Raw genomic sequence first — 26331 nt, forward strand, 5'->3', positions numbered from 1 at the left:
CATAACCCCACTGTTGTAATTTCAGGTGTTCCCCATCATCAAGATGGGTTTCCTGCAACAAAGCGATATCAAACCTTTCCCTCTCAAGGCTAGAAAATACTTTTTTCCTTTTAATACGCGAATGACTTCCCTTAATGTTCCAGGTGCACCATTTAATAAGACACTTAGCCACATCCCCTTTCAGGCACCCTTGAACCCCTCAGAGGGAGAACCCTGCTTACAAAGTGCCGAGCGTAAGTAAATAATGACTCATAGAATCGAAAAACTATATATACAAAAACTACTCTATCATAAGTATAAACAACTATTACTGCCAAAAAAACTACAAAGAAAACCAGCTATAGAACCTTGAATGGAAGACTCTTCCCCCTGCCCATCGGGAGCACTCACCCTAACCATCCCCTCCTTCACAGCTCCTTCAAACCTGGACTGTGCCCCAGCCTTAGGCCAGTAAAAAAAACAAGGAGATGATCCTTAAATCAAAAGACAAAGTCAGGGTGTGCACTCCACCCATCCCTGGCTCCATGACACCCCTACTTGTGACTAAAAGAGAAGCAGAACAAACAAAAAGAGAGAGAGAGAGACAACAAAGAACATCCACAAGATTTCCCATCAGAAAATCCAGTTATTAAAAAAAAGGAACAACTTATTCCAAAGTCTTTTCCCCCCTTTCCAAAATGGAAATTATTAGGGAGAAAGAAAGGAATAAAAAAAAGAAGGGAAAACATGGGGAAAAATAGAAAAGAGAACAAACATTAACCATATTCTTCAGGCCAATCTGTCTATTTTAAAGTGCCCACAAAGTTTTTAGCCTTATCCTCCGAGTCAAATGTATAGACGGAGTCCTTGCGGCTGAAACGGAGCACTGCGGGTTATCTCATGGATTACTGGATGCCCAGGTTCCTCAGCCTCTATTTAACTTCATCAAAGGACTTCCTCTTTCGAATTACAGCTGCTGAAAAATCCTGGAAAAACATGATTTTTGACCCCTTGTACAGCAGCGCCTGCGGATCTTTTCTCAGGGATCTGGAAGCTTCTATGACTTTTTGCTTGTCCTTATATGAGTGGAAGTGCACTAGGACCGGGCGGGGATGCTGCACTGGCCCTGACCTGTGCACTGTAACTTGATATGCCCTTTCAATCTGCAGCCTGCTGGACTCCATGTGAAGGCCCAAAAACTTCAGCAGCCAGCTTTCAAAGAAACTGACTGTCTGCTCACCTTCCTCACTTTCAGGGAGCCCGACAATTTGGAGATTTATCCTCCGACCTTGATTTCCGAGGTCGTCGATATGGTTTCGCAAGGCCTGCACCTCTCACTCCAGCACCTGGATCCGACTGGATGAGGACTCCATTGCAGCTTCCGAGGCCTTAGTTCGACCCTCCACCTCCTACAGCCTCTTCCCAAGGCCCTGGATCTCCTGCTCATGCTTCTGCAGCATGGATATGATAGGATGCACCTGGGCACGAATCTCCCCACGGATTTCCTCAATCACAGCCCCAGACTTTCAAGGTAAGTCTCTCCATTGCCACAGCCAATTCCTGTGACTCTGTCAGATCCCTGGGGGGGGTTCAGGAGAGGCTACTGCTACTGCAGTCTCTGGTGTTGTAGATGCTGCAGGGGAGTGTCCTCCCTGCTGTTGTTTGCTTGCTCCTTTTCCCTTTGGCATCCTTCCCATTCCCAAATATGAATAAATATGTGTTCTGTCAGGTTTTAAACTAATATTTCCAACACATAAGTTGGCCAGGGATGGCAAAAAAAACACCGGTATGCCTTGGCTGTTAGGCGGAGCTGTCCACAGCAGTTCTACGGAATCGCTGCCATCTTGCCGAGTCCATAGGGAGAGATTTTAACTGTCTTATGGATCTCATGGCAGACAGAATGTCCAAAGGCCCCCCAATACCTTCTTTAGAATTTAAACAATTAGTGATCTTGGTGCAGAACTAGGACTGGTGGATGTCTGGATGCATCTCCACCCCACAGGCATTTGATGTTCTTCTCCAACTCGCCCCAGGATTGATGTCTTCCAACCCCTGCAGCACTCCTGGATTCGGTGGTGTCCTGAATTGTTAGGAATATGTTGGGTGTCTGAAAACCCCCCTGGATCTGTCTTGTTGACATAAATTAGTCATGGAGCATATCCCTCTGGATTTTCTTACAAGTATGGTGCACCAAAAAACTGAGAATTTTTATAAGACATGGGAGCTCTGCTTGGATTATGTGGACACAGATTCATCTGCCACACTAATAAGGGCTTTTATATAGCCAAGACGGTTGTATCTAATGAATCTAACACCCTGAGAGGAAGAATTACGGACATACGAATACGTACAAGTTAAGTGCTCTCAATGAAAGAGTTATTGTTTTGTTATGCTGAGCCATTTTTTTTTGATGATTACATTCACTACAGTGTGGAAACAGGCCCTTTGGCCCAACCAGTCCACACCAACCCTCTGAAGAGTAACCCACCCAGATCCATTTCCCTCTAACTAATGCACCTAGCACTATGGGCAATTTAGAATGGCCAATTCACCTGACCTGCACATCTTTGGACTGTGGGAGGAAACCCACGCAGACATGGAGAGAATGTGCAAACTCCACACAGACCGTTGCCCGAGGCCGGAATTGAACCTGGGACCCTGGTGCTGTGAGGCAGCGGTGCTAACCACCGACCACCATGCCACTTATTTATTATTTATCTCATTGTGTCTTCAAAAGTATATGTACATGAGTGTAGTTCTATTCTTTATGCATTGTTGTGATTTGTATTGTTTTTGGTTTAATATATTTTTAAAAATCTGTTTTTCAATAAAAGTATATATATATTTTTAGATTGTACCTCTGAGTCCTGTCATGTGTGCCAACGGGAACAGTTTCTCTTTATCCTGTTCTGCCTGTCTGTAATATCTGACGGATAGACTCTTGTGTGGAATGGGCAGATTGGCTGAGGAGAAAAGATTGACTAGGCAGTGCTTGAAACCTAGGAGTATTATAAGAGATGACCCTTCAATGTCGTGGGTGAATTGGTGTGTTTTTGGCCTATGGTAGTGATCATTTCTCTGGCGGAGGGACAAGCAGTTGGTGTTTATTTTATGGCGGGATCTTGCTGGGCTTACCTCAGTGTTGCTCTTGTCAGGTGTCTCACAGTCTTTGGACTATATTGGTTGTAAACATACATCACTTGCATACTGATGCAGTTTTGTCGAGGTGCTTGGAGTGGTTGGATTTTCAAACCAACTTGCCACGGTGCTGCTTGGTAGTTGGGAATGCATCTTGTTGAGGGAGGAAACCGTGATCTACTCCACGTTTCCTTGGCACGTCCACTTAAGGGCATTGTGATGTGAGATGTGTGATTCATATAGATTGTAACATTTTATTTTAGAGTTTGGATCTTGAACTGGTGACATGTGGATTTGATTGAATATCAATGAAGGAATATAAACAGTTTTGTAGTGATGGCGATTTCTTTTAAACACAACATTATAGAGATATTTCCTGGTGAGAAGTGGGTTGTTTTGTTTCCTTTGCGTGAGGAAACAATGTGGTGCCTCAGGTTTCAGTTAGAAGAACCTGGAACTTTTTTTTTGTTGGGTTAGAGATACACCTGTACCTTGAAGAAAACTCTTTTGGGTTCATGCTTACAGAGATCTTAACTATAGTTGGATGTGTAAGCTCTAAGAAGAGGGGAAATAAATTAGAACTACTAAGAAATAAACCCTGAAGGGGCATTTGAGACTAAGAAAGTCTAAGCTAAGTTGCATGACTAGTCAAGGAAGAGGCAGATTCTCAAGACTGGAAATCAAAGCTGAAATTGAATTAAACCCTATAAATGTGGCAGAAGAGAATTCTTTCTGATATCAGTACTACAAAAGAACACTGTTGGGAGTAATGAGATCATATTCTGCCATGTGTTTTGAAATAACTAAACTTGAGTTCCAAGTATTTTTTTTTCTATTTTTATCTTCTTTTCTTTGGCATAACTTCTGTTTTATTGTTCCAGTGAAAGACGGTCTTACTAAAACAATAAAAAAAGTGATCCATCAAGCCAGATCTTGGTCAGGAATCTGTCTTGTCCAGAGTAGGATCCCAACCAGCATGCAGCACTGTGCCATGCTAGTGCAGCTGGGAACGTTTTTGGAGGAGATGAGGGAGGAGTAACATTTTATGTAATTTCAGAAAAGCAAGAAGCTCCCGCTGCACTGTTATTTTATTTTTGAGTTAAATTAGTCCAATACAAAATACTCCTTTCCTGCTCAATTCCCTGTTTCTTGCTTGCCATGGGGTGGCCAGCTGTTCTAATGTGGATTTGTTGGTCATTGGTCTCCAGGAATCCTGTCTTGGATTTGATATATCTCATAGGAGATCCCAGCAAGGAATGAAATGAAAATAAAACAAGTGGAAGAAGCTTGTGTAGAACACTTAAGGCAAAAATAGGCCATTAAATTCATTGCAATGAGTAGTTTGAGACAGTACTTACTGTGCAATGTACAGTGAGGTTCATCATTATCACTTCAAGAGACTTTCTTCCAATACAGATGAAATGAATACGAAGTTCGCTGGATTGAGAGAGATTGGAATGATTACGAGGATCTGCTTAGAGTATAGAGTAAAGCTCTGAATTTAAAACAGAGAATGCTGGAGAAACTCAGCAGGCCCAGCAGTATCCATGGAGGGAGGAGAGTTAACGTGGAGTCTGATTTGAGTAGTCTTCAGAAGCAAATGACCTTCTTGAAACACGTAAGAATTTTCAGAGGTTTTGGGCAGAGTGGATCGTGTGTGGATGTTTCCCCATGTGTGAGAGACCAGAGGTAGGACACACACATTCAAAATAAGGGGAAGTTCTATTCGAGATCAGTATCTCACCGAGAAAGAACAAAGACCAAAAGGCAATGTGTCTTTTCAAATTTTATTGTGAAACATAACCAAAAAGTGGTTTAACACGAATGTTGTAACAGTTACCACTAAACCATCTTCACAGACTGTGGTCCAAGAATTTCTGTAACAAGTAAATCCAAGGTCAGTCGCTGGGTAGATCAACGGAAGAACTTTCTCTCTGCAATATTTCATCACCAAACCCCTGTTCAGGGTATACATGAACTGCTCCCAATATAAAACGATTCAACCTTATTCCTAATCATCCCCAAGTATTGCTGGCTAACATGCACAAGGGTCTTTTTATTGACAACAAACAATTTTGCACAGGCTTTGGTATTCCTTAGAGTAAAGTTTATGGGGCAGTGAGTAATGTCACTGCATCTGCTCCAGGTTCAAGGCCCACGGCCAAGAAATATCCAGACTACAAATCCTGTCATTGACAAGAGGAGGGATTCTAGATCAGTTGGGTGTGATGGAAAGAACATTGGTACCTTTACTGTTTCTGTACACAGCTCCTGATGACATACTTGTAAAAAAAAGTGTTACCATAGCAGCTCAGACTCAGTAAAGTGTAACACATCACCTCCGCTGGGATAAGTCAGTTTTCCAAGTGGCATGTCAAACACCTCTGGGATACCAGCCCTGCACTTAACCCAGCTCATACTGAGCCAGGTCTGCAGTCAGTCATTTAGAATAAACCATCAGGAACTGAACAGTCACAGCTGAGAAGCGAGGAGGGATGGGATCTCAGAGGCTGGATCTCCCCTAGTCTCTCTCTCCCCCACCACCCCCCTCCCCCACGAGCTCCAACATGACATTCTGATGATCATTTTTTTGAACTTCACCTTGGACAGAACCTCCAAGTTCCCACCAGGTTTATTTCACACCGGAGTACAACTTCAGCAAAGCACTGAGTGGGGTCCCAAACTCATCAGATGATCACAAATTCATTCCAAGAGGGAATTCAGCAGCCAGAGCATGGACTTTTATTTAACATGAAGGCATTGAGGGAAATTGCATCTGAAATATTCAAAGGGAAGTTAAATAAAACAGAACAGGGTGATAGGTCCAGATGAAAAAAGTTGAAAGGACATCATTATGGTACACAAGTCAAAACAGACTAGTCTGGTCTGAAAATTCAAAGTAATGTACTCCAGTGCATCTAGACTGATTTAAACGCTGCACAGTCACCTCAGCTAACTGCCAGCTGTAATAGACAGATACCATCACCCAAATGTTGGTAATATACTAATTGCTCAATGCAATCTGCTGGTGAGCATCTATTTCTGCTCCAAGTGAACACGATACATCAGCTTCCAATGATGACCAGTGCACAAAGCTGACCGTGTTCAAACTGTTCCCGAACATAGCCACTCAGAATTTGAAAGTGCACCCCATGAGAAAAGACAGATTGACACTATCCAGGACCAAGGAACCCGTTTCATTGGAACCTGATTCATCATCTTCAAAATGCACTACCCCCACCACTGACAGTAGCAGCAGTGTATACCCTCGATAAGACGGACTGCAGGAATTCACCAATGCTCCTCCGACAGCACCTTCCAAATCCACAACCACTTCCATCAAGGACAAGGGCAGCAGATACATGGGTACACCACCACCTGTAAGTTCCCCTCCAAGCCACCCACCATCCTGACAGGGAAATACATCACCGTTTCTGTGTCACTGGGTCAAAATTCTGGAACTCCCTCCCTAAGGGCACTGTGGGTCTACCTACGGCACATGGACAGCAGTTGTTCAAGAAGGCAGCTAACCCCCACCTTCACAAGGGGCAATTAAGCTTGAAGCATAAATACTGGCCCAGGCAACACTGTCCACATCCCATGGACAAGAAAAAAAAATCTAGACGTGGTCAACTTGTTTTGTCTAATCAATAGAAAGACAGTAACTTAAACCCATTGGGAATTCAGAGGAAACTTGCTTACTCAGGGAGTGGTTAGAATGTGGATGGAAAGGCTGAAGCAGATTACAGTGACACATTTAAAGCGAAGGTCAAGTGAGGGAGACAGGAATTGGCCAAAATGGGGCAGGATGAGACAGAGTGGAAGCAGGCTTTCTGGGGGAGGGGCATATCTGCTGGCAGAAACTAGATCAGTTTAGGATTTTAGTTTGATTTGCTTCTGTATAGTATCTTTTCCAATTTCTGCTAATGATTAAAAGTACAAACATTGAGGTGGAAGCAATGATACAAATTTCACTGGAGGCAGAGTGGACTTCTAAGCCTCAAATTTCTTGGTTCAAGTCCACCCAAAATTTAGAGAGGGGGTTTTGGGGACAAACAGGCTGTAAACTAGCTGACAATATCCCACCGAATTGGGGGTTGGAGATGGTCACTAACCCAAAGACAGGATGTCAAATCTGCAAGATGGAATAGTTGACTTTTTTTTAGGGGGGAGAAAAAAAAAGAACAACTTAAAGGCATGTTGCAATTTGAGCACCAGCTATACCATCTGCGACTTCAGCATCGTAGCGGAGCAGTGGTTACAGTTCATCGTGCATCTTGCTGCCCTCAGGCTTCACCAATCGCCCAATGAAGAGAATGGAGTTTGTCCTCTTGTCCTTGACCAAGAAGAAGAAAGGGTGATCGGCATAGAAGACCTCAGGGTTCTTCAGCTCCTCCCGCCCATATAGGAAGGCATCGTAGGGGTTTCCATCAGTACTCCATTCCAGAGCCGCAGCATGGAGAACATTGGCCAGGTACAGGTCCTTCTTCCCAGAGATCTTTGACAAGTCAGCTTTGGTCTTGTCAACCGCTGTGGTCAGACCAATACTGGCCAGATGTTTCTAGGTGCAAAATAAAAATGGATCATAGGTCATGGTCAGTTAATACAGGAGCTGGAGAGTCAACCTTTCAGCTCCATCAGCATCTCCAATCCATTGACAATTGTTCCTGGAGACTAATCTGATGACCCGGCACGGTAATTTGGGCAGCACGGTGGTACAGTGGTTAGCACTGCTGCCTCACAGCGCCAGAGACCCGGGTTCAATTCCCGACTCAGGCGACTGACTGTGTGGAGTTTGCACATTCTCCCCGTGTCAGCGTGGGTTTCCTCCGGGTGCTCCGGTTTCCTCCCACAGTCCAAAGATGTGCGGGTCAGGTGTATTGGCCATGCTAAATTGCTCGTAGTGTTAGGTAAAGGGGTAAATGTAGGGGAATGGGTGGGTTGCGCTTCGGCGGGTCAGTGTGGACTTGTTGGGCCGAAGGGCTGTTTCCACACTAAGTAATCAAATCTGAAAAAGGAGATCCTGTGAAATGGGAACCCACCATTGCGGAATGGAAAGACAGTCAGATTTGCATACCCTTGGTCTTAATTAGTGCCTTCTGAATTCACAGGCCAGATTAGTTTTAAAGACTAAGCCCCATTGTTCAGTGTTGCCCCCATCAGAATAATAGTTGCTTTGTGTCGATTCAATTTAAATCAGAGTGATGTTTTTGAATGCCTCAGTCAGTTCGCTCCTCAATTGCCTGTTCTGGAGGTTTGTTACAGTGAATCAGCAAACAAACCCATCCTCCCAGCAGAGGCAGTACTTGGTAACCACCCAATCAAATTTGTGAATTATCTTCAACACCACAAGAGAATGGCAATTTGCTCTCTGGACCCCAGCCCCATCATTTAACCCTTCCAACCCAGTGAACACATTATGTTTCTTATCCTTAGAGTCAGAGGTTAACAGGATGGAAACAGGCCCTTCAGCCAACTTGTCCATACCACCCAGTTTTCACAATTAAACTAGACTTACTTGCCTGCATTTGGTCCATATACCTCTATACCTGGCCCATCTATGTACTTGCCCAAATGTTATGACAAAAAATTGTACTTGCCTCCACCACAACCTCTGGCAGTCCCTGAGACAGTTGCCACCCTTTGTGACAAAAAAAACTGTCCCTCTGCACCCTTTTGTACCTCTTTCCTTAAATCTATGCCCTCTATTTTTAAAGTCCCCAATGATGCGAAGCAGCTGTTGGCTATCTACCCCTCATGATTTTATAGACCTTAATAAAGGTCACCTCTCAGTCTCCTAGGCTCCAGTGAAAATAATCCCAGCCGATCTAACCTCAATCTTCCAGTCCCAGGTAGCATCCTAGTAAATCTTTTCTGCACTCTTTCTAACTTATTAATTAATAGGAGGACGACGACTAGAACGGTACTGCAAATGTGGCCTCACCAATGTCGTGTACAGCTGCAATGTGGTATCTCTTGAAAATCACTTGACTAGTTTCCTCAACAAGTAACAAAAGAAAAATAAAAGGGGGAAAAGAATAACCCTTAACAAAAATGACAAACAAACGCTCACTGGTGAGAGGCTGTCAAGCTCCACAGTGCAGTAGGATCTGGGTGTCAGACTAGATAAATTGCAAAAAGCTAACACACTGGACAGCAAGTAATTATGAAATCTTATCAAATGTGGTTGTATTCAATTTTGCTTTGCAGTAAACAAACACATGGAGGTTATATTTCAGTTATTCAGGGCACTGGTGAGACCACAGCTGGAAATTCAGTGCACAGTTTTGCTCTCTACATTTAATAAAAGAGCTACTTGCACTTGCGTACACAGTAAAGGTCTTACACCTGGGAATGAAAGGACTTGTTTTGTGGCTGATTAAATTGGGTCGATATTATCTGCAACTTAAACAAATGACAGGTGGTGATCTCATTGAGAAACACGAAGGTTCTAAAGGAACCTACAGGTTATGTCCTGAGAAATCTCAAACAGTGTTAAGGTCAAGGAATCAATTATTTAGGACTTAGACAAGGCAAATATCTTTAGACAAACACTTGAGAATCTTTGACATCCTCTACTCCAGAGGATGTCTATTCCAGTCTTTAAATGTATTCAACAATAGACAAGATGTTTGATCTCAGGGAATTGCGGGGGGGTGGGGGTGGGGGGTGGGGGTGGGGTGAATGTAAGAGGGTTGGGGAGAGGACAGTGGGAAGTGGAATCGAAGCCCAAAGATAGCTGTGACTTAGGGAGCCGCATACACGGGCTGAATGGTCTACTCCTGCTCATTAGATTAGATTACTTACACAGTGTGGAAACAGGCCCTTCGGCCCAACAAGTCCACACCGACCCGCCGAAGCGCAACCCACCCATACCCCTACATTTACCCCTTAGCTAACACTACGGGCAATTTAGCATGGCCAATTAACCTGACCTGCACATCTTTGGACTGTGGGAGGAAACCGGAGCACCCAGAGGAAACCCACGCAGACACGGGGAGAACGTGCAAACTCCACACAGTCGCCAGAGGTGGGAATTGAACCCAGGTCTCTAGCGCTGTGAGGCAGCAGTGCTAACCACTGTGCCACCATGCCGCCCTATTCCAAGTGTTCTACGGACGCTAATGCTGGATAACAAGTTAATTTCAGTCCTTAGCTGCTTCCAATTGCTACCTGTGTTACTTTATTATCCAGTATTCAGCAAGTGTCCTAAATGTCGGTGTGATTGCCCGGTCAACCATCTATGCTCCAGACAGCATCACAGGATTGGTGTCAAGCAGGCATTAGGTGGGGAATTTCGTTATCAATCCAAATCCCATCCAAACTGGGATACACCTTTAAGCTGAAATTCCACCTGCATACTGAGGGAGTGCTGCACTGTTCAGAGTCCTGTCCTCTGCATGAGGCTTTAAACCAGGCCCTCCATTTTGAAAAGGGCTTGGGAAAGTCTGCCAAGGTCTGGTCTCAAAAATTTGTTGCCACTAAAACAAAGAGACAGACGGCCATTGGGAGATTGCTTTGTGGGAACATGGAATGTGATAATGGGCTGCTGACAGACCCTTCTGAGGTGGTGGCAGATGCTCCACAATCACAAGCTCTTGCTCCGTGGTTTTAGGTTTACCTGCAGCTCGTGGCTGACCCCCAGCTTGACTTTTGGCAAGGAGATTGCCACAGCCCTTTTCTGGAGCTTGCCCAGCCAGGTTTTGATCTGCTCCTTGGTCAGCAGTTTCTCCAGGTTGTCCAGAGGCTGCACGTTGTGAGGCATGAAGAAGACCATGCTGGATAACTGGTGGGCCAGGGGCATTTCCAGCACATTCACCTGGTTGGTGTCATCCTTATAAAAGTTATAAAGACCTAAGCAAGGGAGAAAACAAAAAAAAACAAAGGAATCATTCTTACAATAATTGCGCAAGATAAGGGCATTGCTGGTTAGTCATCCCTATTGGCAGTTAACAGTCAACTAACTAGTGTTGGCCTGAAGTCACTCGGAGAAAGTGAGGAGTGCAGATGCGGGAGATCAGAGTCAAACAATGTGGTGCTGGAAAAGCACAGCAGGTCATGCAGCATCTGAGGAGTAGAAAATTGACCTTTCAAGCATAAGCCCTTCGTCAGGAATCTGATCAGAATTCCTGATCAAGGGCTGATGCTCAAAACGTTGACTCTCCTGCTTGTCCGCTGCTGCCTGACCGGCTGTGCTTTCTCAGCCCCACACCTTTTGACTCTGAAGTTACATGTTGGCGAGGCTGGGTAAAGATGGAAGATTTCCTTCCCAAGAGGACAGGTAGGAGCCACATTGGGAAAAGCCTACGATTGACCGTGAAACTGAAATCATCACTACACTCTTAAATTTCAAATTTTTTTGTTGAATTCAAATTCCACCATCTGCCCTGGTAGGATTTGAACTAAGATCCCCTGGGTCGCTGGATTACCAGGCTAGTTCCGACACCAATAGGCCATCACCTCTGTTTGCAGGGCTGGTAGTCAGAGGACCACGAGTTTATTGTGACTGGCAACAATAGCAGAGGGGAAGAGGAGGAGCACTATTACACAGTGAGCTGGTGTTAGCTGGAAAGCACTGTCTGGAAAATGGCATGGAAACAGCTTCAACACTCTTCAACAGGCTGCTAAAGACAACTCCAAGCAGGAGCAGGCCATTCAGCCCTTCAATGCTGCTCCACCATTCAATAAGATCATGGCTGATTAGATTGTGGCTTCAACTCCACTGTACTGCCTACCATTACAGCCCTGGATTTCATTGTTAACCAAAAGGGACATCTAACTCAGGCTCGACAACGTAGAAGCGCAATCAGAAAAAGTGAATTCCAAAAAAATCCATGATGCTTCGAGAGAAGAAATATCTCCTCATCCTGGTCTTACATGCAATATCCCTTATTCTGAAATGGTCACCTAGTTCTCCATCCCACCACCTTCACCCTCCAGTGTGGGCATCATCAAATCTCCTGAAACTTTAGAGGTTTCAAGCAGGTCTCCCCTCACTCTTCTAAATAGTCTCGACCTGTCCTACCTTTCCTCAGACAACCGATGAAGGAGTTCTAGTGAGAATGGAATCTAGGCCTCATGGTAAGGTCAACACACCCTTCAAGAGCCTTGGAAACTCTACTATTCTCATGTGAGAATTAAGTTATGTCATTTTTTAATTTCAAAAATCATTCATGGAATAAGGGCATTTCTGGCCAGACCAGCATTTAATGCCCTACTTACCCAGAGGGCAGTTGAGGATCAACCACATTGTGGGTCTGGAGTCACATGTAGACCAGACCAGGTAAGGATGGTAGTTTCCTTCCCTGAAGGATATTGGTGAACTAGATGGGTTTCTCCTGACAGTCGACAATGGATTAATGGTCATCATTAGATCCTTAATTACAGATTCTTTATTGAATTCAAGTTCCACCATCTGCCATGGCAGGATTTGAACCCAGGTCCCCAAAACGTTAGCTGAGTTTCTGCAATTATTAATCCAGTGATAATACACCTGCACCACATTCTAGCACTCAAGACTTACCAGTGGACAGGGAAGAAAGAATGAACCTGCATTTATATAGAACCATAGGACACCCCAAAGCACTTTACAAATAATGGAACAAATTACATATGAAGTGTAGCAACTTTCCATCTCCTAAGATAATGGTTTGTGCTACGGTGGTCCGAACCATTAGTGTGACTCAGCAGCATAGCCCAGCATAGCAATTCCTACCACACTGGCTACAGAGCACTTGGCTGAGAACATTCAATAACCACTGCCCTTTGTTTTCTTTCAGTTTGTTTCTGGACCTGGTGAGCTTTTCCTTTCAGCTTGTCACATGCAATGCCCTCCCAAACGACAGTCAGCCTCCAGAGGTCAGTGACTGTCTCCCAGCTGGGAGTGCCATCTGTGCAGGGTGACCCAATGGACTTCTGATCCACCTCGAGGCATTGGTTACTGTCCTAAATGTCAGAAATGGAGCATCCTACTCAGAGGAAACTCACAGCAGTGGGATCATGGACTGTACTGGATCAAAGAGGCAGCTTCTCAAGGGGAACCATGGGGTGTCATGGCGGCTGTGATCAGCACTGCTGCCTCACAGTGCCAGGGACACGGGTTCAATTCCATCCTCAGGCATCGGTCTGCGTAGAGTTACTATGTTCTCCCAGGGTCTGCATGGGTTTCCTCCCACAGTCCAAAGATGTACAGGTCAAATGGATTGGCCATGCCCATAGTATCCAGGAATAAGCAAGTTAGGTGGGTTAACCATGGAAAATGCAAGTAGGAACGGGTGGCTGCTATTCTGAATGGCTTGCTTCCATACTGTATGGATTCTATGATAATTCAACTGGGAATCGGCAATAAATGCTGGCCTAGCATGAATGAATGTAAAGACTCAAAAACGAGATCTCATTTCGAAGTGATGTTGATTGAGTGATTCACTTTCAAACAAAGAGATAATCAGCGTCCTTATTAAGTAAATGGAAGTTGATTGAGGTTAGCTCAGTTGGATGGTTTGTGATGCAAGGTCTTTGTAAACAGGGTGGGTCCTGCCTGGTCAACCTTACCCCTAATCTGAGGCATGATGATCCTCAGGTTATATCATCAGCCATCTTTCTCTCTCTGTCTTTATAAAGTTTTTTAAAAAAATCACAACACCAGGTTATAGTCCAACAGGGTTATTTGGAAGTACTAGCTTTCGGAGCACTGCTCCATCATCAGGTAGCTGGTGGGGTAGGATCATAGGTCAGGGAATTTACAGTAAAAAAGAAATCAAAAAAGTTTCATACAACTCATGTATTGAGCAAACCTAGAATGTTGTCAAGTCTTTAATCACTTAGAATGGAGTTGCAGATTGATTAATTAATACGTAAATTCCATAATTTCTTTCAAGTCACAGTCCCAAGATTAGGTTTTATTAAAAAAGGTGATACCTCAGCTTAGACAATGCATTAAAGGCATTTTATAAATTTCGACTTTGGAAAAAGAACCAGTCTAACTCAAGGTTGGGGATACAGACAGACTCTAAGCTTACCTTTAATGCATTGTCTGAGCTGAGATATCATTTTTAAAAATATAAAACCTTAAGTTATCTCAGGACTGTGACTTAAAAGGAAGTTCTGGGATTCACATATTTAAAAAAAAAAGTCAATCAAAACCTGCAACCCCATTCTAAGTGATTAAAGACTTAACAGCAATCTAGGTTTGTTCAATACATCGTATCAGTTCTATGACACTTTGATCTTTTATTATAAATTCTGTGTCCTATGATCCTGTCCCACTAGCTACCTGACTAAGGAGTTGCGCTCCAAAAGCTTGTCCTTCCAAATAAACCTGTTGGACAATAACCAGGTATTGTGATGTTTTAATCTTATTCACCCCAGTCCAACACCGGCACCTCCACTTCATCGCTCTTTATAAGAAGGCAGTGGGATACACCGACTTGACATTTCCAGTGAAGAAAGGCAAGAGATGGAGACATACCTGTACGATGCATCATGTCGATCGCAACCGAAAGAGACCGACTCACCATGAAACTGCGCTGGTCCACCATCCTATGGTGGAATTTCTCATCCCAGTGAGCTGTAAATACAAAGTAAATACAGGAGAATGTGAATGATTGGTCTGTTCAAGAGCAAGCAAACAGACTCAAACTAACATGCCAAATACCACGACCTATTTATTCTTTTACAGGAGGTGCGCATTGCTGGCAAGGCCAATACTTATTGCCCATCCTTAGTTGTCCAAGAATAGAGGTTTGATGGGCCATTTCGAGAGAGCAGTTAAGTCAGCCACATGGCAGTGGCACTGGAGTCACATGTAGGCCAGGCCAGGTAAGGATTCCTCCCCTCAGAAAGGATGGGAGTGAATAAAAATGTGTTTTTACAATTAGTGATTGTTGTCATGGTCACCATCACCAAGTCGAGCTTTCAATTCTAGATTTAGTGGAAGGATTTGAATCACTGAATCCCTATGTTGTGGAAAGAGGCCATGCAGCCCATTGAATCCACACTGTCCTTCCGAAGAGCATCCCACCCAGATCCAACCCTTCTGACCCTATCACTATAAACTTGCTTTTCTAATGATCAGCCCATCTAGCCTGAACATAATGCTGCAGATTAGCATGGCCAATCCACCTACATACCTTTGGACTGTGGGTCGAAACCAGAGCACCCAGAGGAAACCAATGCTGACACGGAGAACGTGTAAACTCCACAGAGACAGTTGCCCGAGGATGGAATCGAACCCAAGTCCCTGACGTTAAGAGACAGCAGCACTAACCATAGAGCCAACATGCCACGCCATATCCCCACAGCATTGGGCATTTGGGTCACTAGTCCAGTAGCATCACAGACACATGTACAGCTAAGTACAGGAAATGGCTGATGGAATTTAACGTGAGCAAGAGCGAGGTCTTGCACTTTGGCAAAAAGAATACAAGCATAGACTACTTTCTAAATGGTGAGAAAATTAGTAAAGCCAAAGTACAAAGGGATCTGGGAGTGCTAGTCGAGGATTCTCTAAAGGTAAACATGCAGGTTGAGTCTGTGATTAAGAAAGCGAATGCAATGTTGTCTCTTATCTCAAGAGTATAAAAGCAGAGATGTGCTACTGAGACTTTATAAAGCTCTGGTTAGGCCCCATTTGGAGTAGTGTGTCCAGTTTTGGTCCCCACACCTCAGGAAGGACATACTGGCACTGGAGCATGTCCAGCAGAGATTCACACGGATGATCCCTGGAATGGTAGGTCTAACATATGAGGAATGGCTGAGGATCCTTGGATTATATTCATTGGAGTTTAGAAGATTAAGGGGAGACTTAATAGAGACGTACAAGATAATACATGGCTTGGAAAGGGTGGATGCTAGGAAATTGTTTCCATTAGGCGAGGAGACTAGGACCCGTGGACACAGCCTTAGAATTAGAGGGGGTCAATTCAGAACAGAAATGCGGAGCTATTTCTTCAGCCAGCGAGTGGTGGGCCTGTGGAATTCATTGCCGCAGGGTGCAGTGAAGGCCGGGACGCTAAATGTCTTCAAGGCAGAGATTGATAGATTCTTGATGTCTCGAGGAATTAAGGGCTAAGGGACAATGCGGGTAAGTGGAGTTGAAATGCCCATCAGCCATGATTGAATGGCGGAGTGGACTCGATAGGCCGAATGGCCTTACTTCCACTCCTATGTCTTATGGTCTTAACCCTGTGGCTGCAAACACAGCTTCCACTGCAATTCCCTGGAAATGAACATTCCACCATCTGCAGTGACGGGGTTTGAAGCAGTGGAAGTAATTGAAGCCCGACAGACTGATCCAGTGACTTTCCCACTACGTGTCAGCCCTCCCGGTCTCCCTTTTAAGAAAAGGCACCTACGTTTGAAGAACATCGCATTGATGATCATAGCTCCATCTGTTTTCGACAGGTCTTTGGTTGCCTCGGCGACTTTGCCATCAGTGGTCTCTGCCGCCCACTCGTTGATGGACTTCAAGGCTCCCTTCTTGTCCCGGAAGTTGATCTTGGAGGGCTCGTAGTTGTAGTGCTTTTTGCTCTTCTTCACAAAATCCTCAGCAAAGGTGACCGAGCTTGGGCCGTACAGCCGGCTGCCCATCCTCCAGGTCACGTTGCGTGCGGTGGAGTTGCTGACCTCAGTGAGTAGCTGGGACAGCGCCACGTGCAGCTTGTCATCTTGCACCTTACCCATGTCCAGCACTGCCTTTGCTTCGCTGGCGGTCTTCTCCTTGGCACCGAGGGACACTAGGCCGAGTGAAGAAGCGACCACCACGGGAGAGAGGAGGATGTTCTCAGCGCCCTGGTCTTTGGCCACAGTGTGGTAGAGGCTCAGGCCCAGTTTGATGCTGCTGTCTGCTAGGGCGGCTGTGTGTTCACCCAGCTTCTCCTCAGCCACTGCGACAGCCAGGAGCACCACGATCAGCAGCTTGCTCACCCACATGGTTCCAGCAGAAGGGGGCACTCTAATCCTGCAGAGAGACAAGAGGAAAAAACAAAATGCTTAATTGAAATCAAGGAGGGTGAGGAGCTGACTCCACCACAATCCACAGTAACCTCCTGGGTCAATGGCAGTCCATCCAACACAGCAGCACTCCCTTAGCACTGACCCACCAACAGCACGGTGCTCCCTTGGTGCCAACTCCCCAACAATGCAGTGCTCCCCTCGTGACTGAGAGTCAGCCCTTGGCCAACAAACTGAAACGGGGATTAAATCTGCAGATATCCTGCTGATGAGACCTGAGCTTTAACCAACTGAATCAAGTGACCACATTAAAATGGAAGAGGTAGGGACTTCTCCCTAGGAGGCAGATGGCAGTGCAGAGTCTCAAATCAGGGCAGACATCATGACTATACCATACAGAGTTTCTCCCCAGGCACCCAAGGGACCAGACAAACTGAAGCAAGGAATACCAAACAAATTGAATACAAATACAGCATATTGCAGACACTGGAAATCTGAATGGGAAGTCAATCTTTAAAACATGAACTCTGTTTCTCTCTTCAGATGCTGCCAAACCTGCTGAGCATTTTCTGAATTTTCTGTTTTTAATTGCAGATTAAACCTGCATTGGTGAATTTGTTCAGCTTTAAGCAGTTGGTTTGTACAGCGGGAGACACTGACTGCTGTCACTTGTTACTAGTTTTCTCTTTCCAGTGAGCTGTGGAAGGTGTGTGCAATCATGTACTATTGTATGCACGTGCATGGTGTACACCACGTGCAAATACACTGCTGTGTGAATGCATACCTGTATTATATGGATGTATGTGCAACAATAGTTTGCATTTCTGAGACTTATTACTACAAAACATACCCAGCCCCTTGATGGTATCACAGAACTACTTTTTTTAAAAACAAGGTCCTCTAAGATTAAGCCAAAAATGTTCAAGTTGTTAAGAGGGATAGGGTTTTAAGGAGGAATCCCTTGAGAAGGCAAGGGAGGTAGAAAAGAAAGAAAGTTTGAGGAAAGGAACTCCTGAGTCTGGGCCGATAGTCACTGATATTGCAGCAACCTTCAGATCAGGAAAGCTCTGATCAGGCTAGAACTGATGGAATGCAGAGATCTTGAATGACAATGGGCAGCACAGTGGCTCAGTGGTTAGCACTCCTGCCTCACAGCACCAGGGACCTAGGTTCATTTCCAGTCTCCGGTTACTGTGTGGAGTTTACACATTTTCCCCTTGTCTGTGGGGGTTTTGTCTGGTTTCATTAGACAATCCAAAGATGAGCAGGTTAGATGAACTGGCTGTGCTAAATTGCCCGTTGTGTTCAGGGATGTGCAGGTTAGGTGCATTAGTCAGGGGTAAATATAGGGGAATGAGCCTGGGTAGGTTACTCTTCAGGAGGGATTGATGTGGACTTGTTGGGCCAAAGGGCTTCTTTCACACTATAGGGATTCTATGATTCAATGGGACTGAAGGAGATTGTGAAAATAGCAAAGCATTGGAAAGTAAGGATGAGAATTTTAAATTTGTAATCTATTAGAAAAAGAGAGCTCTGACTAGATAGGCAAACAGGTTTGGTGCAGGTTTTATTCAGCTTTACGTTTGCAAGTGTATATTTCTGCAGACAAAGGCAGGGGGTAAGACATGGACTAAAATACTGGTCTGTCTCTATACTGAAAAGAAAGTTATCCAAGTCATGGAAAAGAAGTGACCTCTCAGATCTGTCACCATGAAGCCATGCTGCACAAGCCAACTTTAGGATAAAGAGGAGAGGCAGGAAAAAGGACATTTTCAAAAACAAACCTAAAAATAGTAAAGACCAGTAGGAAACGGAATGGTCTACCTTGGATTGGAGGGCTTTTCAGACACTGCTTGAGATAGCCATCTCAAAACAAGCAACAGATCTATACCAGCAAGTGAATCTCAGAACTTTCCAGATAGCTCGATCTGTGATTTGAACATCTGTCTACGTGGCAAATCCTCAGCTGGAGGGGGAGGGACTTGCTCCTGTGCTTTATAACATGCCTGGAAATCTGGATCCACTCAAGAGAATGGCTTCATTCTACAAATAATCAAATCTCAGCTCCTGACGTGCAATCAGACCACAAAGCTGCAGCATTCAAGAAGATAGGAGCAACTCACTGACTACAGATTCAACAACCGGGTTCAGGAACCATGGACACGCACACAGTGATACACAGGCAGCAGCACACATGCATACAGGGACTCAAACAAGGTGAAATACAGACACATACACACATTTGGCAATATACACATTCAGTGCAGGTTTGGGTTCCAAATTCCTGTTACTCAATCTCATTAGAATAACCATATTTTCAGCTCCTCCACCTATGATAGTGTTGATCATTTTCCCAATGACCCAGCACCACATCTCTCACCTGATATTTATCCCCTGAACCATACTACTGTCAAAAAAAACCCAAATCAATCCAGTGACTAGCCAGTCAGTTATTGTTATCCATAGGATCTTGTTTTCTTCACATAGAAGAGTACAGCACAGGTACAGGCCCTTTGGTCCATGTCTATGCTGCCCATGATTCCACTCTAAACTAATCCTATCTGCCTACGCATGGTCCATACCCTTTTAGTCCCTGCCTGCTCATGTATCTGTCTAAATGCCTTTTAAACATGCAATCATATTCGCTTCGACACATCCCCAGGCAGTGCATTGCAGTGACCGACCACATCCGCCTCATTGTTTCCCCCTCTCACCTTAAACCAATGCCCCTGAGTATTTGATATTTCCACCCTGGGGAAAAGACTCCAACTATCTACACCTCAAAATGTTATATACTTTGTCAGCTCACCCCTGAGCCTCTGACACTCTCGTGAAAACAATCCAGGTTTGTCCAACCTCACCTAATAGCTAATACACTCCACTCCAGGCAACATCCTAGTAAACCATTTTGAACCCTCTCCACAGTCTCCACATCCTTCTTACAATGTGGCGACCAGAACTGCACGCAATACTCCAAATATGACTGAACTAAAGTTATATACAGCTGTAACATGACTTGCCAACTTTTATACTCAATGTCCCAATAGATGAAGGTATGCCTTCTTATCTTCCTATCCACTTCTGTTGCCCCCTTTCAGGGGCTATGAACATGCTCCCCAAGATCCCTCTGCATACCAATGCTCCCAATGGTTTTGCCATTTTGCTTGGCTTGGAGTTCATTGCAGGGGGGAGGATAGGTTGAGGGGGGACAAGGGATGCACATTCCTGCAGCACTTGTTCCTTAACAAGCCACATTTCAACAAGTCCAATTTCACACCTGCACCATGTTAGTGTAACTAAATCTCAATAGATGGGTTATGGTGGATGGCAAGACTCAAATTTATTCTTGGGATGTGGGAGTCACTGATTGGGGCAGCACTTACTGCCCATCTCAAGGTGGGGTTAGCTGCCTTGTTGAACGACTGCAGTCCATGTGCTGTAGGTAGACCCACAATGCCTTTAGGGAGGGAATTGCAGGATTTTGACCCAGCGACACTGAAGGAACGGTGATAATTTTCCAAGTCAGGAAGGTGAGTAGTTTGGAGGGGAACTTGCAGGGGGTGATGTTCCCATTTATTGCCCCTTGTCCTTCTAGATGCAAGTGGTTTTGCCTTTGGAAGGTGCTATCCAAGAATCTTGAAGTAAACCATTTTAAGTGAACCACTTAACCTGGTCTACTAGTTTCTGCTTCCAGTGTTTCCATACTTGTAGTCCTGTTTTGTGGCTTCACCACGTTAACACCTCAGTTTTAGTATTAGCCCTAGTGCTCCTCTCGGCATTGCCCTCCTGCACTCTCCACTGAACCAGTGTTATCCCCTGGTTTAATGGCAATTGTAGTTTGTGGGATATGCCTGGCCGTCAAATTTCAGACAGTGGTTGATACAATCTGCTGCTGACGGTGCACAACACCTCATGGATGACCACATGAACACAGGACTTAGGAACAGGAATGGGCCATTTGGCCTGCTTTGCCATTCAATAAGACCCTGCTTGATCAACTCCACTTCCCTGTCTCCTCCCGAGAACTCTGGTCTCCCTTGGCTACAACCTATCTCAGGCCTGAGTGCACTCAATGGCAGAGCCCCATCACTCTCTGAGCAAGGCTCCTGACTCTCCAGGTGATAAAACTTTCTCAAACAGAGTTCACTTATTGCTTCAGGCCACATAAACATAAGGAGGACCTTGAAATCATAACGGGTTCAAGGGTTATGGAGAGTGGGAAGGAAAGTGGAGTTGAGGCTGAGATGAGATTAGCCACAATCGCATCAAATGGTGCAAAAAGGTTGGAAGGGCTGAATGGCCTCCTCCTGCTCCCAGTTCTTTTGTTCTTAAGTATCCCTTAGTTCTTGTCTCTCTTATAAAATGGAAATATCCTCAGGATCAGTCCTGTCAGGTCCCCTCAGGACTCTACTTCTCTCAGTAAGATCACTTCACATTCTTCACTCCAGGAACAAACTGTTCAACCTTCCTTCATGAGGAATGAGTGCAGCAAGCCTTCCTATAGCTGCATAGTCAAAAAAAATTACTGATGTCCTTTAGCCAAGAAAATCTGCCATGTTACCTTGAGTGATTGTAGCCAAGTCACCCAGGAGGACCTCAGAATGAGACCCCTAATCAACTCAAGATTAACAGCTCAATCAGGGAGCCCTGGCTGACAGATAAACAGGAGGGTCTGGGATTCTCCTCACTCTAGGGACTGGCTCTGAGCTGGTTGGTCAGAACCATGTACTGAGTACTGTGTAAATGAAGGGTGGTGACTTGGTGATGGGATACCAGCCTCCATGGAGTTGTTTCAATACCTCCATGTGACTCCCTCTAACACACAGAAAGCAATCCTGCCGGCTCCAAACTGCCCTTGAAATGGCTTAAAAGATTAATTCCATTGAAAGGATTTAGGGGCAGGCAAAGAAAAAGAAGTCAGGCAATGCCCATATCCTTCTTGGAAAGATTTTCAATGCATCAAGGATTTAGAGAAAATACAGCAGTATGATTTATTGAATGGCACAGCAGGCTTGAGGATGTAATGGCCTAGTATTACCACTGGACTAGAAACCCAGCAAACCTAGCAGGGACCTGGTTTTGAAACCTCCCATCGGCGTGGCATTTTTTTTGGACTAAAATTTGGAATTAAGAGTCTCAGGATGGCCATGAATCCTTGTCGATTGTTGTACATTACGGAAGGAAATCTGCCAGCCGTGCCCAGTCTAGCTCACATGCAACTCCAGACTCAACAATGTGAGTGAGAGCAGCACGGTGGCTCAGTGGTTAGCACGGCTGCCTCACAGCGCCAGGGACCCAGACTGGATTCCACACTCGGGCGACTGTGTGTGTGGAGTTTGCACATTTTCCCCCGTGTCTGCCTGGGTTTCCTCTGTGTGCCCTGGTTTCCTCCAACGGTTCCTGAAGAAGGGCGTATGCCCGAAACGTCGAATTTCCTGTTCCTTGGGATGCAGCCTGACCTGCTGCGTTTTTCCAGCAACACATTTTCAGCTCTTTCCTCCAACAGTCCAAAAATGTGAAGGTTAGGGTGGGTTAGTCAGGTGAATTACCCCACAGTGTGCAGGCTGGGTGGGTTAGCCATGGAAAATGCAGGGTGGGTAGGAAGCTCTTTGGAGGCTTGGTGTGGCGTCGATGGGCCGAATGGCCGGCTTCTACACAGTAGGGAAGCTGTGAACTCTGGGCAATCAGGGATGTACAATGACTGACCTAGCCAGTGATACCCACATGAGTCCTCAATTAATAAGAAACGAGAGTAGACCATTCGGCCCTTCTTTTTCTTAAAAGCAATCGGAATCTTTATAGAGAGTAACCGAGTAACTCTGAACTGTCAGAAAGGCCTGACCTCCTCCTGCCTGTTGCTTTTCTTTTCACAAATCGTTAAAGGACAATAGTTTATTTTATAAACGTTTCTTATAATATCGTTCCCTCCCCAGTTGCATTGGGAACTCCCAAGGCAAGTTGGCAACTCAGGATAATGAGCTGGGCACACCCAGGGTGAACCTTTCTGCCGATAATCCTTGGACTGGGCAGTTCCGACCTCGGGTTTAACATCCCCCTCTCAGACACAACACAAAAGACACCTCCCACCGACGGACCGAGCCCTGAGATTCTCAGCAAACCGCTGGGAAAAGGGGAACAGCCGGCATTCCACTCTCTCCTTCTCCCCCCCCCCCCCCCCCCCAGCCGGCGGAGGCAAAAGTTTTAGTTGAGTTTTTGTTGTGAAAAGTTTAATTTTGCAACAGTTTCTCAATTCCTGAGCAAGCGTGATTTAAAAAAAAACAACTCAACTGGTCGCCCCGACTTGCCGCCTTTGTCTGCCTACGGGGCGGGATGGAAAACCAGTCACACAAGTTGTATTTATGTAGCGCCCTTCCCCACCGAGCATATACACTCAACAGCAAGCCAGTGACAAGGATTGGGACCAGGGGCTCTAATTTTTTTTAAAAAGAGGTTGCTTAAAGAAGTAGACAGTCAGAGTTGAACGACTTCGAGCTCATGATTTGCTGAGAGTCATTAAAGTCGGGGAATAACGTGTAACTGGCCTGGATTGGAGGAACAGAGCTGCAGGAGATTGCAGATCCTGGAGGGAAGGGATTGGAGAACAAGGCTGAGATTGCAAAAAAAATCCAATTTGTCCTCCCCTCCTTATCTCTGAAGAGTGAAAAATCTGCTATATCCCGTCAGATTGGAGCACACTCCATTGAATGCAGTGTCTTAGGTGCAATATTCTCCACTACAGGGACCCCGCCTGTGAAATGCAACAGGAAGCAGACGCCAGAACGATTTTCATGCTACAGCAGCCACGCATTGTGTTTCTGCACACAAACAGAGAGGGTGGGAGAGAAAAAAAAGCTCTAGTTGCGTTCCTACTGTACAGCTGAAAATGTGTTGCTGGTCAAAGCACAGCAGGCCAGGCAGCATCTCAGGAATAGAGAATTCGACGTTTCGGGCATAAGCCCTTCATCAGGAACCTTCGAATTCCCTATTCCTGAGATGCTGCCTGGCCTGCTGTGCTTTGACCAGCAACACATTTTCAGCTGTGATCTCCAGCATCTGCAGACCTCATTTTTTACTTCCTACTGTACAGAACCACTGCCCTACGGTGGTGAGATTCCAGGGGGTGGAGAGAGATCTTCAGGTCTCTTAGATCAAAATGAAAAAAAACTGAAAGGATCTGAGATAAATGCACTGACATTTTTCACACACACACACACACACACGGGAAAACGCAGCAAATGATAAATATCAGAGGGTCTAACCTTGAAATTTTGTCAAAGTGATGTCAACTTTTGTCTTTGTCATTCTGAAAGAAAATAAACAAATCAAGTACAGGATATTTCCCCCCCCCCCCAAGACTTCGAATAGAATGGGGGAAAATGTGTCACTGGACTGGTTTGGGCGAGGTGGAGAAATTATTTTATTTCCTCTGATTTATTTTTAAACTGGTATTTTTTTTAAAAAATACATCCTAGCGACAACCAAATGGGGGGGGGGGGGGGGGGGGGTGAGGGGAAAATCAGCCAATGGACGTTGCCAGCGTCGACAAACTTTTCTAGACTCATGAAAATTTTCTTGTGCATTCCTTCAAAAACTCCACCCACTCCCCCCCCCGCCCCACACCGTCCCTAATTATGGATTTCCAATTTGGACCAGGGACAAGATGCAACAAAAGCAGTCAGAAATAAAGCCACTCTTCATATTTTAACTGAATGGGAAGTTTGCAAAATTAAAAAAAAACAAACTTTCCAAGCAATGATCTGCCAGATTGTGCTCAGACCTTGATCGTGGAATCAATTTGATCTCGCCCACTCTTCCTGAAACGTAGTCCCCCATTCGCCTCCCCATCCCTTGTGGGAGACAAAGAGAATCAAACAACTTGCACAACGGTACGTGTTCAGATAAACTTAGGATTTTTTTTCGGGTGCTCGCCAAAGTTTTAAATTCATATGGTTTGTCATAATGGGGGATGGGTGGGGCAGTGAAAATAAATGGTTTATATTAGGATTAAGGTTAGAGTCCATTGCTAATTATCTAAAATCATAAGAAAATTTGCTACCAATTACTTGATATAATGTGCAGCAAACATGAACACACGGACATAGCGACCAGCTCTGCTTTAAATGCAAAGTCTTTCGAAGCACAAAATTATTTTTGTCCAACTTTGGAGAACTTTACTCTAAAGGCCGTTTAAGATTCTAGCACCGGCAGCCTGATGAACGCTTGCTCATCCATGGCAGGATAAAGATTTAAAACAAAAAAATTTTTAAAAAGTTTTAGAACCTTCTGATGTCCTATGAGTTTCCACTCCCAGTAACTGCGGCTGAATGACTGACCTCCTGCATTCATTTGTACCACACAGAATCCGTTTACAAAGCCCTCTCACCTGCTTTCTCTCACTCCCTGAGATTTCCTGGTCCTTTTGGTTCTTCGGCCAAGGCCCCCTAAACGCGGCTGTCTGCTTAAAAAGTTCTGGAAAGCCGGATGAACAGAGCTTCCTTACAGGTTTTATTTAAAGGCTGAACTTCGAACCAGGCAAGTTTGGAATCTGAGACCTCCCACCGAGGTTTCCGCAGGGTCCCAGGGTCCACCCCTCCTGTACACAGATTAGTTTTCTTTAGATTAGATTCCCTACAGTGTGGAAGCAAGTCCACACCGACCCTCCTAAGAGTAACCCACCCAGTCCTATTTCCCTCTGACTAATGCACCTAACACTGTGGGTAATCTAGCACAACCAATTCACCTAACCTGCACATCTTTGGACTGTGGGAGGAAACTGGAGCACCCAGAGGAAACCCACGCAGAAGTGGGGAGAATGTGCAAACTCCACACAGTCAGTCACCTGAGGTCGGAATTGAACCTGAAGAATTGCAAGCAACATCCTTAAATGTGACAAAGAGATTAGAACGCAGGCAATTAACACAACTTATCCACAGGAGTAAATTTTTCATTAATCCTCACCCAACCCTAATAATGTCACCATAGAAACCAGTTTATAAAACAAACGTTATTTATATAATTTAGTAACATTTATAAAACATCTGAGTGAGTATTTAAAATGCCATAGCCGGTAGGTTATGGACCAATTGCGGTAAATGGGATTAGTGTAGTTTCTTGGTCAGCATAGACCTGGTGGATTGATGGGCCTGTTTTTATGTGGTATGGCCCTGGTTCAACCATTACACAAACAGAATGGAACAATTTGACACGTGGAGAGTTCTGGGAGCTGCTTGATCGAAGAGTGATGTGTTAAGAGGTAGAGAGAGA

General features: G+C 45.0%; 1 protein-coding gene across 2 annotated transcripts; it reads right to left on the reverse strand.

Annotated features, from left to right (window-relative positions):
- Positions 1–4890: 4890 nt before the first annotated feature.
- LOC132816560 (serpin H1-like) lies at positions 4891–25607 on the reverse strand. 2 transcript variants are annotated; one of them, XM_060826322.1, is made up of 6 exons: positions 25451–25607; positions 24327–24370; positions 16470–17074; positions 14585–14683; positions 10739–10971; positions 4891–7678 (listed from the first exon to the last, which is right to left on the reverse strand). In XM_060826322.1, the coding sequence occupies exons 3-6, from the start codon at positions 17044–17046 to the stop codon at positions 7376–7378; spliced, it is 1212 nt and encodes a 403-aa protein (XP_060682305.1). In that variant the 5' UTR covers positions 17047–17074; positions 24327–24370; positions 25451–25607; the 3' UTR covers positions 4891–7375. The 2 variants fall into 2 exon arrangements, with proteins under 2 accessions (XP_060682305.1, XP_060682306.1); XM_060826323.1 differs by lacking the exon at positions 24327–24370.
- Positions 25608–26331: the final 724 nt, after the last annotated feature.

This window comes from Hemiscyllium ocellatum, chromosome 6, assembly GCF_020745735.1.
Source record: "Hemiscyllium ocellatum isolate sHemOce1 chromosome 6, sHemOce1.pat.X.cur, whole genome shotgun sequence".
Classification (NCBI taxonomy): Eukaryota; Metazoa; Chordata; class Chondrichthyes; order Orectolobiformes; family Hemiscylliidae; genus Hemiscyllium; species Hemiscyllium ocellatum.

Bases quoted from the DNA above. Each gene is read 5' to 3' on its own strand.
- LOC132816560 (XM_060826323.1), bottom strand. From the start codon at position 17,046: ATGTGGGTGAGCAAGCTGCTGATCGTGGTGCTCCTGGCTGTCGCAGTG. The intron at 10,972-14,584 runs GTATGTCTCCAT...TCCCTTGCTTAG, and splicing joins CGACATGATGCATCGTACAG to GTCTTTATAACTTTTATAAG. The intron at 7,679-10,738 runs GTAAACCTAAAA...TTTTGCACCTAG, and splicing joins GGGTCAGCCACGAGCTGCAG to AAACATCTGGCCAGTATTGG.